This window comes from Chenopodium quinoa, unplaced genomic scaffold, assembly GCF_001683475.1.
Source record: "Chenopodium quinoa cultivar QQ74 unplaced genomic scaffold, ASM168347v1, whole genome shotgun sequence".
NCBI lineage: Eukaryota > Viridiplantae > Streptophyta > Magnoliopsida > Caryophyllales > Amaranthaceae > Chenopodium > Chenopodium quinoa.
This window is the reverse complement of record NW_018743574.1, coordinates 3,480,695-3,493,955: the sequence shown is the minus strand read 5'-3', so window position 1 is coordinate 3,493,955 and position 13,261 is coordinate 3,480,695. Positions and strand designations below refer to the sequence as shown.

At 34.1% G+C, this 13,261-nt stretch overlaps 2 protein-coding genes across 3 annotated transcripts; both read left to right on the top strand.

The window, feature by feature from the left end:
• Positions 1 to 658: 658 nt before the first annotated feature.
• On the top strand, positions 659 to 7,494 carry LOC110682098 (flavanone 3-dioxygenase 3-like). Its single transcript, XM_021858337.1, has 6 exons — positions 659 to 1,059; positions 2,559 to 2,664; positions 3,623 to 3,812; positions 3,932 to 4,469; positions 4,963 to 5,210; positions 6,900 to 7,494. The coding sequence occupies exons 4-6, from the start codon at positions 4,236 to 4,238 to the stop codon at positions 7,477 to 7,479; spliced, it is 1,062 nt and encodes a 353-aa protein (XP_021714029.1). The 5' UTR covers positions 659 to 1,059; positions 2,559 to 2,664; positions 3,623 to 3,812; positions 3,932 to 4,235; the 3' UTR covers positions 7,480 to 7,494.
• A 242-nt stretch (positions 7,495 to 7,736) lies between these two features.
• Positions 7,737 to 11,593, top strand: LOC110682099 (flavanone 3-dioxygenase 3-like). 2 transcript variants are annotated; one of them, XM_021858339.1, is made up of 5 exons: positions 7,737 to 7,821; positions 8,277 to 8,496; positions 9,033 to 9,280; positions 10,475 to 10,598; positions 10,698 to 11,593. In XM_021858339.1, coding segments are annotated over exons 1-5 (948 nt in total). In that variant the 5' UTR covers positions 7,737 to 7,819; the 3' UTR covers positions 11,052 to 11,593. The 2 variants fall into 2 exon arrangements, with proteins under 2 accessions (XP_021714031.1, XP_021714030.1); XM_021858338.1 differs by lacking the exon at positions 7,737 to 7,821 and having other exon boundaries at positions 8,241 to 8,496.
• Positions 11,594 to 13,261: the final 1,668 nt, after the last annotated feature.

Below are 13,261 nucleotides of genomic sequence, written 5' to 3'. Positions count from 1 at the left end.
TTACTACTATTATTGTACAAATTTTCAAGCTTGTAACATAAAAATTTCTATAATATGTATCCTGAATTCCTGATACTACTATGCTCACTTAAGCTTCCTATTTTGAAATTTGGATTTCATTTCCATGTTGCTTTTGGATTTAGCTTAATTGTTGAGAATTAAATTCATATAAAAATCTAGAGGTGGTTATCTATCAAATTCATACTCAACTGTTTTGGAGTGGCTCTTACTTTAAAGGTGCTCTTGTCCTTAAGTCTAAATTTTAACTTTTTTTTGATAAATTAGTGTGAGACAGTCTCATTGAAAACAAGATTAGTGCATCCTCATTACTATAAGATTTTATTATATAAAATTTCATTACTCATAACTAACAATCATACTTTTTTTTTTGGTGCACATGATTTGCAAGCCAATCCGCGGCTCGATTTCTTCTCAATAGACATGATGAACTTCGACTTGCCAACTATCGTCTTACCAATAATCATACTTTGTACTTTTGTAGTATATAATAATGTAAGATCTCTTCCAAGTAAACCAAATCAATATATTTTATTCTCATATTCATTTAAGATTTCTTAACCAACGAGAGTTGGCGCAAGTGGTAATTAACTTGATATTTCTGAAGGAAGATCTCGAATTCGAGCATCACCGCATCTTGTCGAATCCCAATGTAGTTGCAGCTAAGCACGGGCAAATCTGGTGGATAACCAGTTTTATTTTATTTTTTAATTCAGTGACAAGTGGTAATTATATGAGATAACTTTGCACTGTTCATATGTAAAACCACCAACATCAAAACCGCTATTGGTAATAAGTGTTTCATCCACAATATTACAATTTTACCTCTTTATCCCTTTTCTAGTTTTCTGTCGACTAGAAAAAACTGGGACAGTCTCATCAGTCCTCAAAAATTATGATTGATGATGACAAACCACTTTCCCGCCATGTTCTAGTGTCGCCAAATTGTTCATCTTTAAAGTGCATTAATCAGATTCAAGGCTGTATTTGCATTATCTTTTTAAGAATTCGAACAAGTTATGTTATTCAAGCGATTTGTAGGTAACTAATTCTTCTCACAAATTATACTTGTATAATGTTGCCCAGAATCCCTAATTTTTCAAATTATGTTCTATGATTTGTAATTTTTCAGCTCTTTTGATTTCATCTTGTTGTTCTGAAATTTTTTTATTGCATTGAATCTAATTCCCATTATACTAGGTATAAAACCTTGTATTATGCTATGATTTATGAACATATCCGTGTTATTACAAAATTTGTCAACTTTGAACATTAATTTTGTTATAGTATGAATGATGTGTCTGTAATCTTACTGAAATGTTTCATAGATGAAAACTATTGCACTTATAGTATCATTAAATTGATAAAATTGTTGGACAAATTTGTGGTCAAACTTATTAAGCTTATTGAAGTGAGGTCAATTGGAAATAACCAATCATGAATGCAAGGGTAAGATTGTGTACATCCGACCCTCCCCCGACAAAATTGTTTGACTAATTTGTGGTGGAAGTTAGTAAGCTTATTGAATTAATGTCAATTGGGAAAAATTAACCAATATGTGATCACAAGGGTAAAATTGTGTACATCCGACCCATCTCCCCTTCCATACCATGCTCAAAACAGGAGCTTGGTGTGAACAATCGGGGTAGTATAGTTATACTAACGCTGTTGTGGTCACCATCAATTTTGAGAGTCAAAAGTGACGTTTTGCTTTGAGGACGTGATAGGTTTTTGAATCTGTGTTTGCTGGATGTTGGTATTGAGTATATATCTTGACATATCTTCTCAACTTATCTTTAGTTTTAGCTCTAGAAAAGGCAGGAAGCATATTGTGCGATATCTTGTATTTGTATGAGTATGATTTTTGGTTGGACAATTTTTTTCGTGATGCTATGAGGGGGTGGGGGTGTTCACGTTGTTGGAGCTTACGAATCATTTCATTACCACTTTACAAATTACAACTGTTGATGAATGGGAAATCAAATTCAAGTGTGGTTAATATTCTGATGCATTCTGCTAATCAATTGCACAACAGAAGCTATTTTAAATTTTTACGTTAAATGATTGGTGGAAGAGTCATTACAGAAAATGAGGGAAAACAAATGAATACATTGCCAGAATTGGTATCTAAATGGTTGATGCTTCTCACCTTGGTGGTTTGCATATTCTTATATTAATTTCTTTTCTGTTTTGTCAGATATAATATGTGGAAGTTGAATACTAGAACTTGATTTAGGCAAATGCTACAAATGTTCACCAGAACTCTGTATTTGATTGTTCTGTCTTTATTCTTCCAAGCCCCTTGGCCTTGGCATTGATCTTCCCTACATATGAAGCATTATGGAAGTTTCTTTAATAAGCTACCTTCTGTTCATGTAAAGAAAGTTTACATCGAACTTGGGATCTGTTGTGATTTTTTGCTGGTTGTACTGTAAATGCCTTAAATAATGGATGATATATGATATTTTTGGCTATGATTGTAGCTTATATCCACTGTTGAGTTGTTAGTTTTGAATTATTATTGTGCGTCTTTGTGTTAGGTAACTAACCTTGGGTTCTAAAATGCTTCCATTGAAGTATGACAATCCATTTAGTCACATGTTAGCTCTGGAAGTGGAACTCTGGGATCAAGCATCGGAGTCTCTTGTAAGTTACACTTATCCAACTTCTTTTAAATACCTTCAAAAGTTGCCCATGTGACGTGAGAAGATAGGCAAATACCCTCAACTATTTCTGTCTGTATTTTAATGTTTTTGAGCTATGAGGTTCCATTTGTTATGTATACTTTTCCATTGGAAAAAGGCTTTGTTCCATTATGAACAATTGTAAACAAACAAACACCAATATAGACTGAAACACCAATATGTAAGTAACCAATGTGATGCATGCTGCATGCATCATTAAAATAATGGTATGGTAAGTAATAATGGGTGAGGAGTTTGGCCGTTTGGGTTTTAATAACTCTGACACCTTAATAGGAACCCAGGATGCTAAGATGCCAAGTTGGTGACTACATAGTTCTGCATTAGTCACATTATTGAATCAAACTCATTCTCGGAACTTTATAGAGCTATTTGCATGGTCATTATGGCTCTAAATCAACTTATATGACCCATGGGACCCCTCCATACATTTAGCTCAATTTTGTGAAAGTTTCCCGAAGTTGGTCCGAAATCATGAATTATAACCTTTAGTTTTGGATGATTTTTTTTTACTTTTCCGAACCAGAATGGAAAGCACTCGGGGTGCTTCACATAGACCCCATGTCTACCCGGGAGGCCATTTTGGTGATTGAAACCATCCAATTTGTCTGTAAATTCTCAATTTAGCTAATTTCAGATGCACCTCCCTTAATTAACTAAAGGCCATCACAGGCCTTTATGTGACTGACTAGTGGTTGTACATGGTTCCAAACAATATTGTGTGGCCCTAGGATGTAGTTTGTACCATATTTGAGTTTTTCGTCGCAGATTTTAAAATTTCCAAATTTCTTATGATGAAAAAGGCTACATATGCAATTATGCAAGCCACGATTCATCAATTCAGCATGAAGTATTAAATTAAATCTGCTTTGTCAGCTTATTTATTTCTTTTGATTTTACAGCGCCGGAATTCTGCATGACAGTGGTTTGATTGAAAGTGTGAGAAGAGTGTAGAAATGCATTGGATGAGAAGTTAGGCATTGGTTGAAATGCTCAACTCATGCCTAGGGAAGAAGCTTTGCTGGGAAAAACATTGGGCATCACGTCATAATACTGGTTTCGGCTATGCCCGGTGGGCTGGTATTATTCCCGGTATTTTTCTTATCCTGAGTCAATCATGGAAGAAAAAGGTGAAGTTTGTCATGTTGTACATGTACTGATGTCAGTTTCTAGATTCATTACCTTACAACATTGCCACACTCCTTGACCAGGTGCAAGCAACTATGTACAGTCAAGTTTTACATTTTCTAATCAACAAACAACTTAAAGCATTCGATCAAAGGAGTAAGCCTGGAATTAAACTATGTCTATCAATCATGCATGGTTAAGGCGGCTTGAAGTTTGTTGTTTACAAGTTATATGATCATCATGTAACTCTTCATATTACCTTTCTATAAATAGTATCTTTTTGCTAACTATGTATTTCATTCTTTTGTTAATTGTTACTCAAAACATTTTTTTTTGCTCTTTTTATTTTATTTTTTTTCCTTTTTTTGTTCGCTTATATTCTCCCTCATGGAAATTGACATGTGCTTTCAATGTTTTAACACTGGACAAAGTGCACAAGAAAAGGGACCGACACATGTTCCAAAGTGCTATGAGGTTCCCTCCTCTGAACGTCCCAGCTTGAGTTCACCCGAAGCTCAGATTCCTGTCGTTGACCTGGCTGGATTGCGAATGGGCCCTACTCACCGCTTAGCTGTCATTGAAAGCATTGGACAAGCTTGCAAGCGCTTCGGATGTTACCATGTAAACCTAATTTTCTTTATATTTTGTGTGAAAATTAGATTTATTGGCCCACTCTCCTATATATATGATTTTATTTCGTGCATTTGTGTATTAGCCAAATATCCAGCTGCTACATCCCTAATTTAATATTTTTTACTAAGTCAAAGGATAGTGATCTGATTTAGGTGAGAAATTTTAAGGTCTTTATTTTTGTACAGCCAAAGAATAGTGACTTAAGTGAGACTTTTAGTGTTAAAGACTTAGTAAAGACTTAAAGCTCAGCTTAAAGTTTTTTGTTCAACATATTTCAGGAAAAGTTCTTCTAAAGGCTTAAGATAGTTAACGTCTATATGCATTTTCTAAAGTTTGATGGGCAAAACTTCCAGCAAGGGGGATCAGCCTGTAATAAGACTTTAATTAGCATGCCCATATTTTGCATTTTTGGGTGAAAAGCTAAATTAATAATTATTCTACATTGTTGTATATGATACACTAAGAGAATATTGTGCTGCAGGTTGTTAATCATGGCATTGACCAGTCAATCTTAGACAAAGCACTTGGTGCTGCAGATGAGTTTTTTCACTTACCTGCTGATGAAAAATTGAAGTTTATGTCGAAGGATGTACACAAACCAGTGAGATATGGGACAAGTCTCAAGGATGGTGTTGATAAGATTCAATTTTGGAGAGTTTTCCTTAAACATTATGCAAATCCCTTGAACGACTGGGTTCAGTCTTGGCCTGAGAATCCACCTGCTTACAGGTATGTTATCTAATATTTATTTTGTGAATTGCATCATTATAAAGTATTACCTATTATTTAGGATATATATTATGCAAGCACCTGATTTGTGTAGATAGTGCTTAATATACCTTTTTATGTATGAAGTGAAAGACGAATGCAGTGTTGTAATTGCTTACGAAGTATGTTGCTCATACTCTTCCTAAGACATGAATTGTATGTTCATTTATGTCATGAATTCAGCTTCCATGTTTCTGATAAAAATGCTACTTGATTAATCAATCAATAAATTAGTTTAAATGATAGACATAAAATTCAGCATGGAAAAAAGAACAAGGAAAATGAAACTGTTTATCCATACATGTTTTCTTTAGCTCCGTCACTATTTAATTGCATACTCAATGCATGTGGCTTCCTTTTTTATTTATTTATTTATTTACTATAAGTGGTATTTGTGACCTCATGTCTTGGTTTGAGGGTTACGTTAGAGTACAGAAAATGCCATGAAAGCGGGTTTAAATGCAAGATAACATTAAACAAATGCTCCTCCATCTGTGCTGAAATTCATGAATGAATTCAGCATGGGAAAAAAAGAAGCTTGTTTCAAAACCATAAGCAGAAATTGACCCCCTTTTTCTAATACTAAAATATATAAGCAAATGCGTATGCGTATGCATATGCGTATGCGTATACTTCAGCATCTATTCAAAAGAAGAAGATCAGCATTTACATCAGCTTGGTGTCTGGTTGATTTTTCTAATGTTATTTAAAATATTTTATATTTTATATTTTTTTATTTTTTGAGGGAATGTTTTGTGGATCGATATCAATAATAAAGATAATCATGTGCATGTGTCTCTCTTTATTTTGCCTTGCCTAATTGCCTTAAACCCGATTCCAGAAGTGACCTCGGAGGGAGAAAAAAAAACCCCTAATTTCAGGAATTTATCTTTGCCTAAATTTTTTGTATACATTCCTGCAGTCTTGCAGTATTGCCTCATTTGTTAAAATTTGGAGTTTTCTATTTGGATTTTGTACTCATTTGTCTTATATCTTGGGGGTGCAAATTTGCTGCAACACTCGCTGTTGACTTATTTCTTTGTGGGTGTGAATTTGCTGCAAAACTTGTTTCCTTATACAATTAATACTCCTGCCCCTAAAATAATTACCGTGTTAGCTTTTGGTCTTCCTCACAAAGATTAAGAAAAGTGGTTACATATGACTAAAAATGATGAAAGTGGATAACAAAAAAGTGTAAGAAATGAGTATAAAGTGGGGGGCCTAAGTGCGCATTGTTATGATCCCAAACCATATTTAAGTAGGGGATTATCTAGGAGAGGGATGTACGCTCGTTGCCTTATGGTTTATAATACTTAGCACGTAATACTGGTAGTAGCCATCATACTTGATTTGTTGATTTTGATATATGAATATATGGTCACTCGTAGCCTTATACTACTAAGCAGTAAGCACGTAGTAGTAGCCATCATACATTCATACTTGATTTTGATATATGATCTTTTTACTGATTATTATCTTACTACTGATTTATAAACATAAACTTTTACATTAAACTTTATTGTAGCCATTGCAATAGTAAGAACTACACCACCGCGGATAGGAAAATTCTGAGATTAAGAAAGTAACTTTATTTCTTTTTCATGACTACAAAAAAATTGTGGCCTTTGTAAAACTTATCATGATTGATAGGGGAGACATGGGAGCATACTCTTCAAAAGTGCAAAAACTAGCAGTGGAATTAGCAGGAGCTACCACAGAGAGTCTTGGCTTGGGTTCCAAGTATCTGAGTGAGAAGATGGAAGAAGGCATGCAGGTAATAACCACAAACTGTTACCCACCTTGTCCTCAACCTCGTCTCACGCTTGGATTGCCTCCACATTCGGATTACAGCTGCTTGACCATCCTACTTCAGAGCTCTCCAGGGCTTGAAGTCATGGACATGCAAGACGGTGGCTCTTGGAAACTTGTGCCCTACATTAGTGGTGCCCTGCTAGTTCACATTGGAGATCATTTTGAGGTTTTGAGCAATGGGTTGTACAAAAGTGTGGTACATAGGGCTGTTCTTAATTCCCAGAACACTAGGATATCCATTGCAAGCTTTCACAGTAAGGGGTTGCTTGAGAAGATGGAGCCTGCTCTTGAGTTGGTGGATGCAAATCATCCCAAGGCATACAAGGGAAGTAGCTTCAAGGATTTCTTGGATTTTCTAAGTGCTAATGATGTTGGGCAAGGGAAAATATGCTTCCTGGACACCCTTAAAATAAAGTAGTTAGCCTATCCTTTAAAGTAAAATAGTAAGCCTATCCTTTATAGTCAGCCATATATTTCGAAATTAAGTTTTTACCGCCCATCTCTCTTTTTTTTTTTTTTTCTTTTTTCTTTTTTGTTTTTAAATAATGATATTATAAAAAATACGCAGTACTGTTTCCATTCCATAATGTTCTGCCCACATTATGTTTTAGTTCATTCCATGAAGTTTTACTCATTTAACATACTCTTTTGCTGTTTTGCATGGCCATAATGTAATGAACGCTGGGGATTCCTGCGTCAATGATTTTATAAATATCTGAAAGGTGCATATGCGCAAGTTGTGAATTTGTCATATACTAATGTGAGTAATGTAGCCAGATTCAGTATGTTACATCATTCCTATACTCCCAGATCAGGTGCGATCAGTTTCATGTACACATAGGTCAATAATTTTAAGTGAACATATTCTGTTTATAGAAAGAGACAATATTTGTTTAATAAAAGCATACTGTCTTATTGTGAAATTTACATCATACAGTTTAAAAAGGTAAATTTTGGATGCTAGCTTAGCTTAAGCTGCATGAATTTATCATTAAGCATGGTTGTGGTTTATAATTGTAACTTTTCTTAGACCCTTACAAGAGCATGACTACTTTAGAGTAATTTTCTATATATATAGCAATCTATTCTTCAAACTATATTTTTCATTTCCATATAAATCTTTGTCTCAAATTGTTACTTAGTTGAACATATTCATTTCATCTCTAAAATACATATACATATATACTTAACCTAGGTGATCATGGAAAGTGATAGGTACTTTCAAACTTATAGCACTGGACAAAGTGCACAAGAGAGGAAATTGTCACATGTCCCAGAGTGCTATGAGGTTCCTCCCTCTCAACAACCCACCTTGAACTCACCCCAAGCTCAGGTTCCTGTGGTTGATTTGGCTGGATTTCGAATCAGCCCCATTCACCGGTCTGCTGTCATTCAAAGCATCCGCAAAGCATGTGTCCATTTTGGAATTTTCCAAGTAAGTAAACCTATTATGATAGTTTTGTCCTATACGATATCATTTTTGGGCGTCATTTAATTTTTTAAGAAAAAACCAGGGATGACATTCAAGATTTGCTTGCAGATCAATTATTCATCATGTGGTGACTTTTATTGAGAATTGGATTTACATTTTACGACTTTTATATGGTACAATATTGATAATTCTTATATGCATCTATATACTTATGCTAATATTATTATCCTGCCTCACTACTTGGTCACTCTTTCGTATGTAACTGTACATTATTTGAGCAGTGGAAACTATGTTGAACAAAGCCAGGTTCTTTATTCAGCTCACAATACACCATAATATGTGGTGAAAGAGAGAAACAATGGGGTTGTTCATAGTTGTATATATTGATCAACAGATCATTATATAACTTGCAACTTTGCAAATGGATCTCATGAATTGTTTTGTGGTCTGATACTATATTTATGGTGGTCCTGTCAAGTAAGGATGTTAAAGCATCAAAGACCTTTACTTATTACATACAAATGGATATGTATGTGCAGGTTGTTAATCATGGCATAGACCAGACGGTCCTGAACAAAGCACTTGGTGCCGTGGATGGCTTTTTCCGATTGCCTGCAAATGAGAAACTGAAGATTATGTCAAATGATGTTCACAAACCAGTGAGGTATGGGACGAGCCTCAAGGATGGCGTTGATAAGATTCAATTTTGGAGGGTGTTTTTAAAACTGTATGCGAATCCCTTGGAAAATTGGGTTCAGTCTTGGCCTGAGAATCCACCAACTTACAGGTATATTATCTGAATTATCTTAATACTCTAAATGGCATAAACTCAAACTACCACGTTACCATGCTGAAGGCTAATCTGTGTACATACCCACATTAAAAATACACCTTAGGAAAATTCAAGTTGTCCATATCAAGTCTGTTTTAGCCCAAAAGAAAGAAGATAATTAACAACAAGAGTTGCAATGCATGTGTGACTCTAGATTCGAATTTCTATTGCTTGTGGGACATAAGATATTATTTGTGACCTCATGCATTTGACTGTCTGAGTTTTGAGGGGTTATTTTGAGCACAGAAAATTCCAGGCAAAGAGTTTAGATCAAATAAATGCTCCTTTGTATGCACTGAAATTCATGTATCTATGCATGAATTTTGGAAATAAATAAACCAATCTATTATCAACCATTAATAAACTTAAGCTACTCTTATTCTAATGTTAATTTGGCAATGTCTAACAGAAACATATACAAGCACAAGCACATGAACCTAGTTCGTCATGTTCTAGAAAGATAAACAAGGGCACTAATTACATCTGTTTGGATCTATATGATGTTTTTAATGTCTTCTGATAATAGAATTTTATTATTTAAAGAAAATAATTCATGCACTTGTCTTTATATATATAGAGCCTTGATTTCATAGGTAACCTCATAGGGGGCAAGGGGGTGTAAAAGTAACTCTCATAAGGCATCCTTTACTTTGCTGTTAGGGTATTTCAGTTATCCATTGCATGCTCCAACAGACATGAAAGTGCCTTCGGAACTTAGGAAATCGTGTTAAGATTGATTCGGTAGGCACAGTAATAAACAATGGTAAAACTGATAATGATAAATTCCGAAGAGATCTGATGTAATACACCTAGGAGTTTAGGACCTTAGAGGTGGGATAGCATTTTGTAATGATGCATGGTTGCATGAACGTTCTCATGGGATTTTATTTGCAAAATCACCATTACCACCTCTTGTTAGTACCTAACAAACGAGTTGTTAAAACTTTAGGGTATGAGTGAAAATTTTCAATTAAGGAGTTTATCATTTGCCTAAATATGTATGCTGTTATACTCCTGCAACATTTTCTATGTGAAATAATTCGAAATTATTATACATTTATACCAAATGTCAACAATTAGAGCATGTTATCTTTAGCCTTCATATTATATGATCCTTTGGTTAATTTCCATCTATGCATTGGATAACAGGGAAAACATGGGAGCATATACTTCAAAAGTGCAAAAATTAGCAGTGGATTTAGCAGGAGCTATCACAGAGAGTCTTGGTTTGGGTCCAACGTATCTGAGTGACAAAATAGGAGAAGGCATGCAGGTAATTACCTCAAACTGCTACCCGCCGTGTCCTCAACCTCGTCTCACACTTGGATTGCCTCCTCATTCTGATTACAGCTGCTTGACCATCCTCTTACAGGATTCTCTCGGGCTTGAAATCGTTGACAAGCAAGATGGCCCGTGGAAACTCGTGCCCAACATCAATGGTGCCCTGGTAGTCCACATAGGAGATCATTTTGAGGTGTTAAGCAATGGGCTGTACAAAAGTGTGGTGCATAGAGCTATCGTTAACTCACAGAAGACTAGGATATCCATTGCAAGCCTCCATAGTTTGGGGTTGGATGAGAAAATGGAGCCTGCTCCTGAGTTGGAAGATGCGGATCATCCCAAGGCATACAAGGAAAGTAGCTTTAAGGATTTCTTGGATTTTCTTAGTGTTAATGATATTGGTCAAGGGAAAATCTGTTTCCTTGACACCCTTAAAATAGTATAATGTAGAACTAAAAATATATCGTTCCTGTCTTAAGCAACTTTTTATTGGATTTATCTTTTATATAATTGTTACACCATAACATTAGGCCTGCTACTCCCTTCATTCCTAAGATTGCACCATTTGACTTTTCATAGTTTGAAAGGTAAATATCTTTGTTTTTGTACGCTTAAAAATATTTTAGTAGTTTCATGAACAATACTTTGGGGCATTGGATTTTTTTTTTTTTTTTTTTTTTTTTTTGGCCACAAAGCGCGAATCAAGATCAATGAAGTTAAAATTCTAAGATCAAACATTGAATTGAATCTAACAAGATCTCACGTATTTGTAATATTTCGTTTTGCTCAAAATTTAAAATTTTAACCCAAAAAATTACTATGAGGGACGAAGGAATGAAGGACGGTAAGAGTACAAAGTATAAAATATAAATGTCAACGAGCAACGTGAAAGTTACTACATATGGGCCAAAGACCATAGTTATTGTAATGTAAACAGTTTGCAAATTTTCTAATTCCCTGCAAATGAGATTACTAGTTCTTGGTTGTTAAAGTATGTACATATTAATTACAGGTCTGTTGATCCAAATGGAAATGTTATTCAATGATATTGATATGTCCTGAGTACTGAGTAGGCAAATTGTCATAATTTTATTGTATATATGAAGTTATGAACAACACATTTGACCCTTGACCTTGACTACCAAAGCATTTTGTGAAATTTCTAAGTAATATTGGTGGGGCCATCTTCCAAACCGATTTAAATACCCCCTCTCATTAATAAAAGATAGTCTCTTAGCTTACTACGTATTTTATCTAAGTATCTCATTTAAGCCAAAAAGCTATCATAAACAACCGTCCAAGTAATCACTGTATGGGACACTTGACATTTTTGTGAAAAAAATTCTCTCCAAAAAGCTTTTTTTTTGGAAACAAAAAAGCTAAAACTTTTAATAATTTTTTTTTATGTATATATTTAACACATAAGAATTTAAAGGGTAGATATTAATAAATTCAAATTTTTTTTAAAAAAAAAAAGTGTTACGGAGTACATAAGTAATTTAATTTCAATTGACTATTATTATCAATAAATCTTACTCTATAAATCCGTGCATTGCTATAATCACTATTAATGCCATTTTGGATTGATGATAATCCAAGAATTAGATGTATAATTACAGGTTCAAAAATTAGATGACTAATTAGTACTCCCTCCGTCCCTAAATTACATTCCTCTTTCTCTCTATTATGTGAGGAATAAATGTTAGAAAGAGGAATGTAATTTAGGGACGGAGGGAGTATTCAATAATGAACTAATTCTGGGCTTTCTTTGATGGAGCATGGAATACCGTGGCTGAAATTGATTCCGAGTACCGCTTTACCCCAAGAACTTACAATTAATACAGTAAATAAAAACGTTTTCCATGACTAGCGTGTAGTGTACCCACTCAATATACTCTTCCGTTTTTTTTTTAATTACCTACGAAATATCCAATTTTTTAAATGCACCACTGTAATTGTAAATAACTCTGCATAAGTGCATAATAAAAACTAGTTTTTTGGCCCGGGCGTTGCCCCGGGTTATTGTATGCATATAAAAATACTATATTAAAAAGGAAAAATTAGAAAAAATAATCTCAACTTTCATTTATTCTGGAATAATCCGAACTTTGGGGGGTCTTCTTTTTCATCAATCCCAAATACCGGTTACCGGTTGAATGAGTTATTTATTTATTTTTTTAATTAAAGTGACACGTGTCACGAATCTATTGGCTAAAAAAATTAAAAAAAAAATTTAAAAACAAATTAAGAACAAAACCCACCAGCCAAAGCCCAACCACCTAGCCAATCCGGCAACCGCCCATGCCAGCCACCTACATACATGGGTGGTTTTATAAAAACAATGTCGACCATTTGTTAATTATTAATTAATATGAAGTAACTAAATATTATATCGTATCATTAAAATTTCTTCTAGTAACAAATTTCTTAGTTAAAAAAAAAACCTTTATTTAAATTTGGGTTACACATTTTAATACTTAAATATAAGTGTATAACTTATACTAAAGGTTGAGTAATGGAAAAAAATGAAATTAATTTTATAATTATATTGTTGTCAAAATATACACATATAAGTTGGCTATTAAAATTTTTGTATTTATGAACATGAATAACTCTTTTTAATACAACTTTATTATCATAAGATTTGTTGTTGGA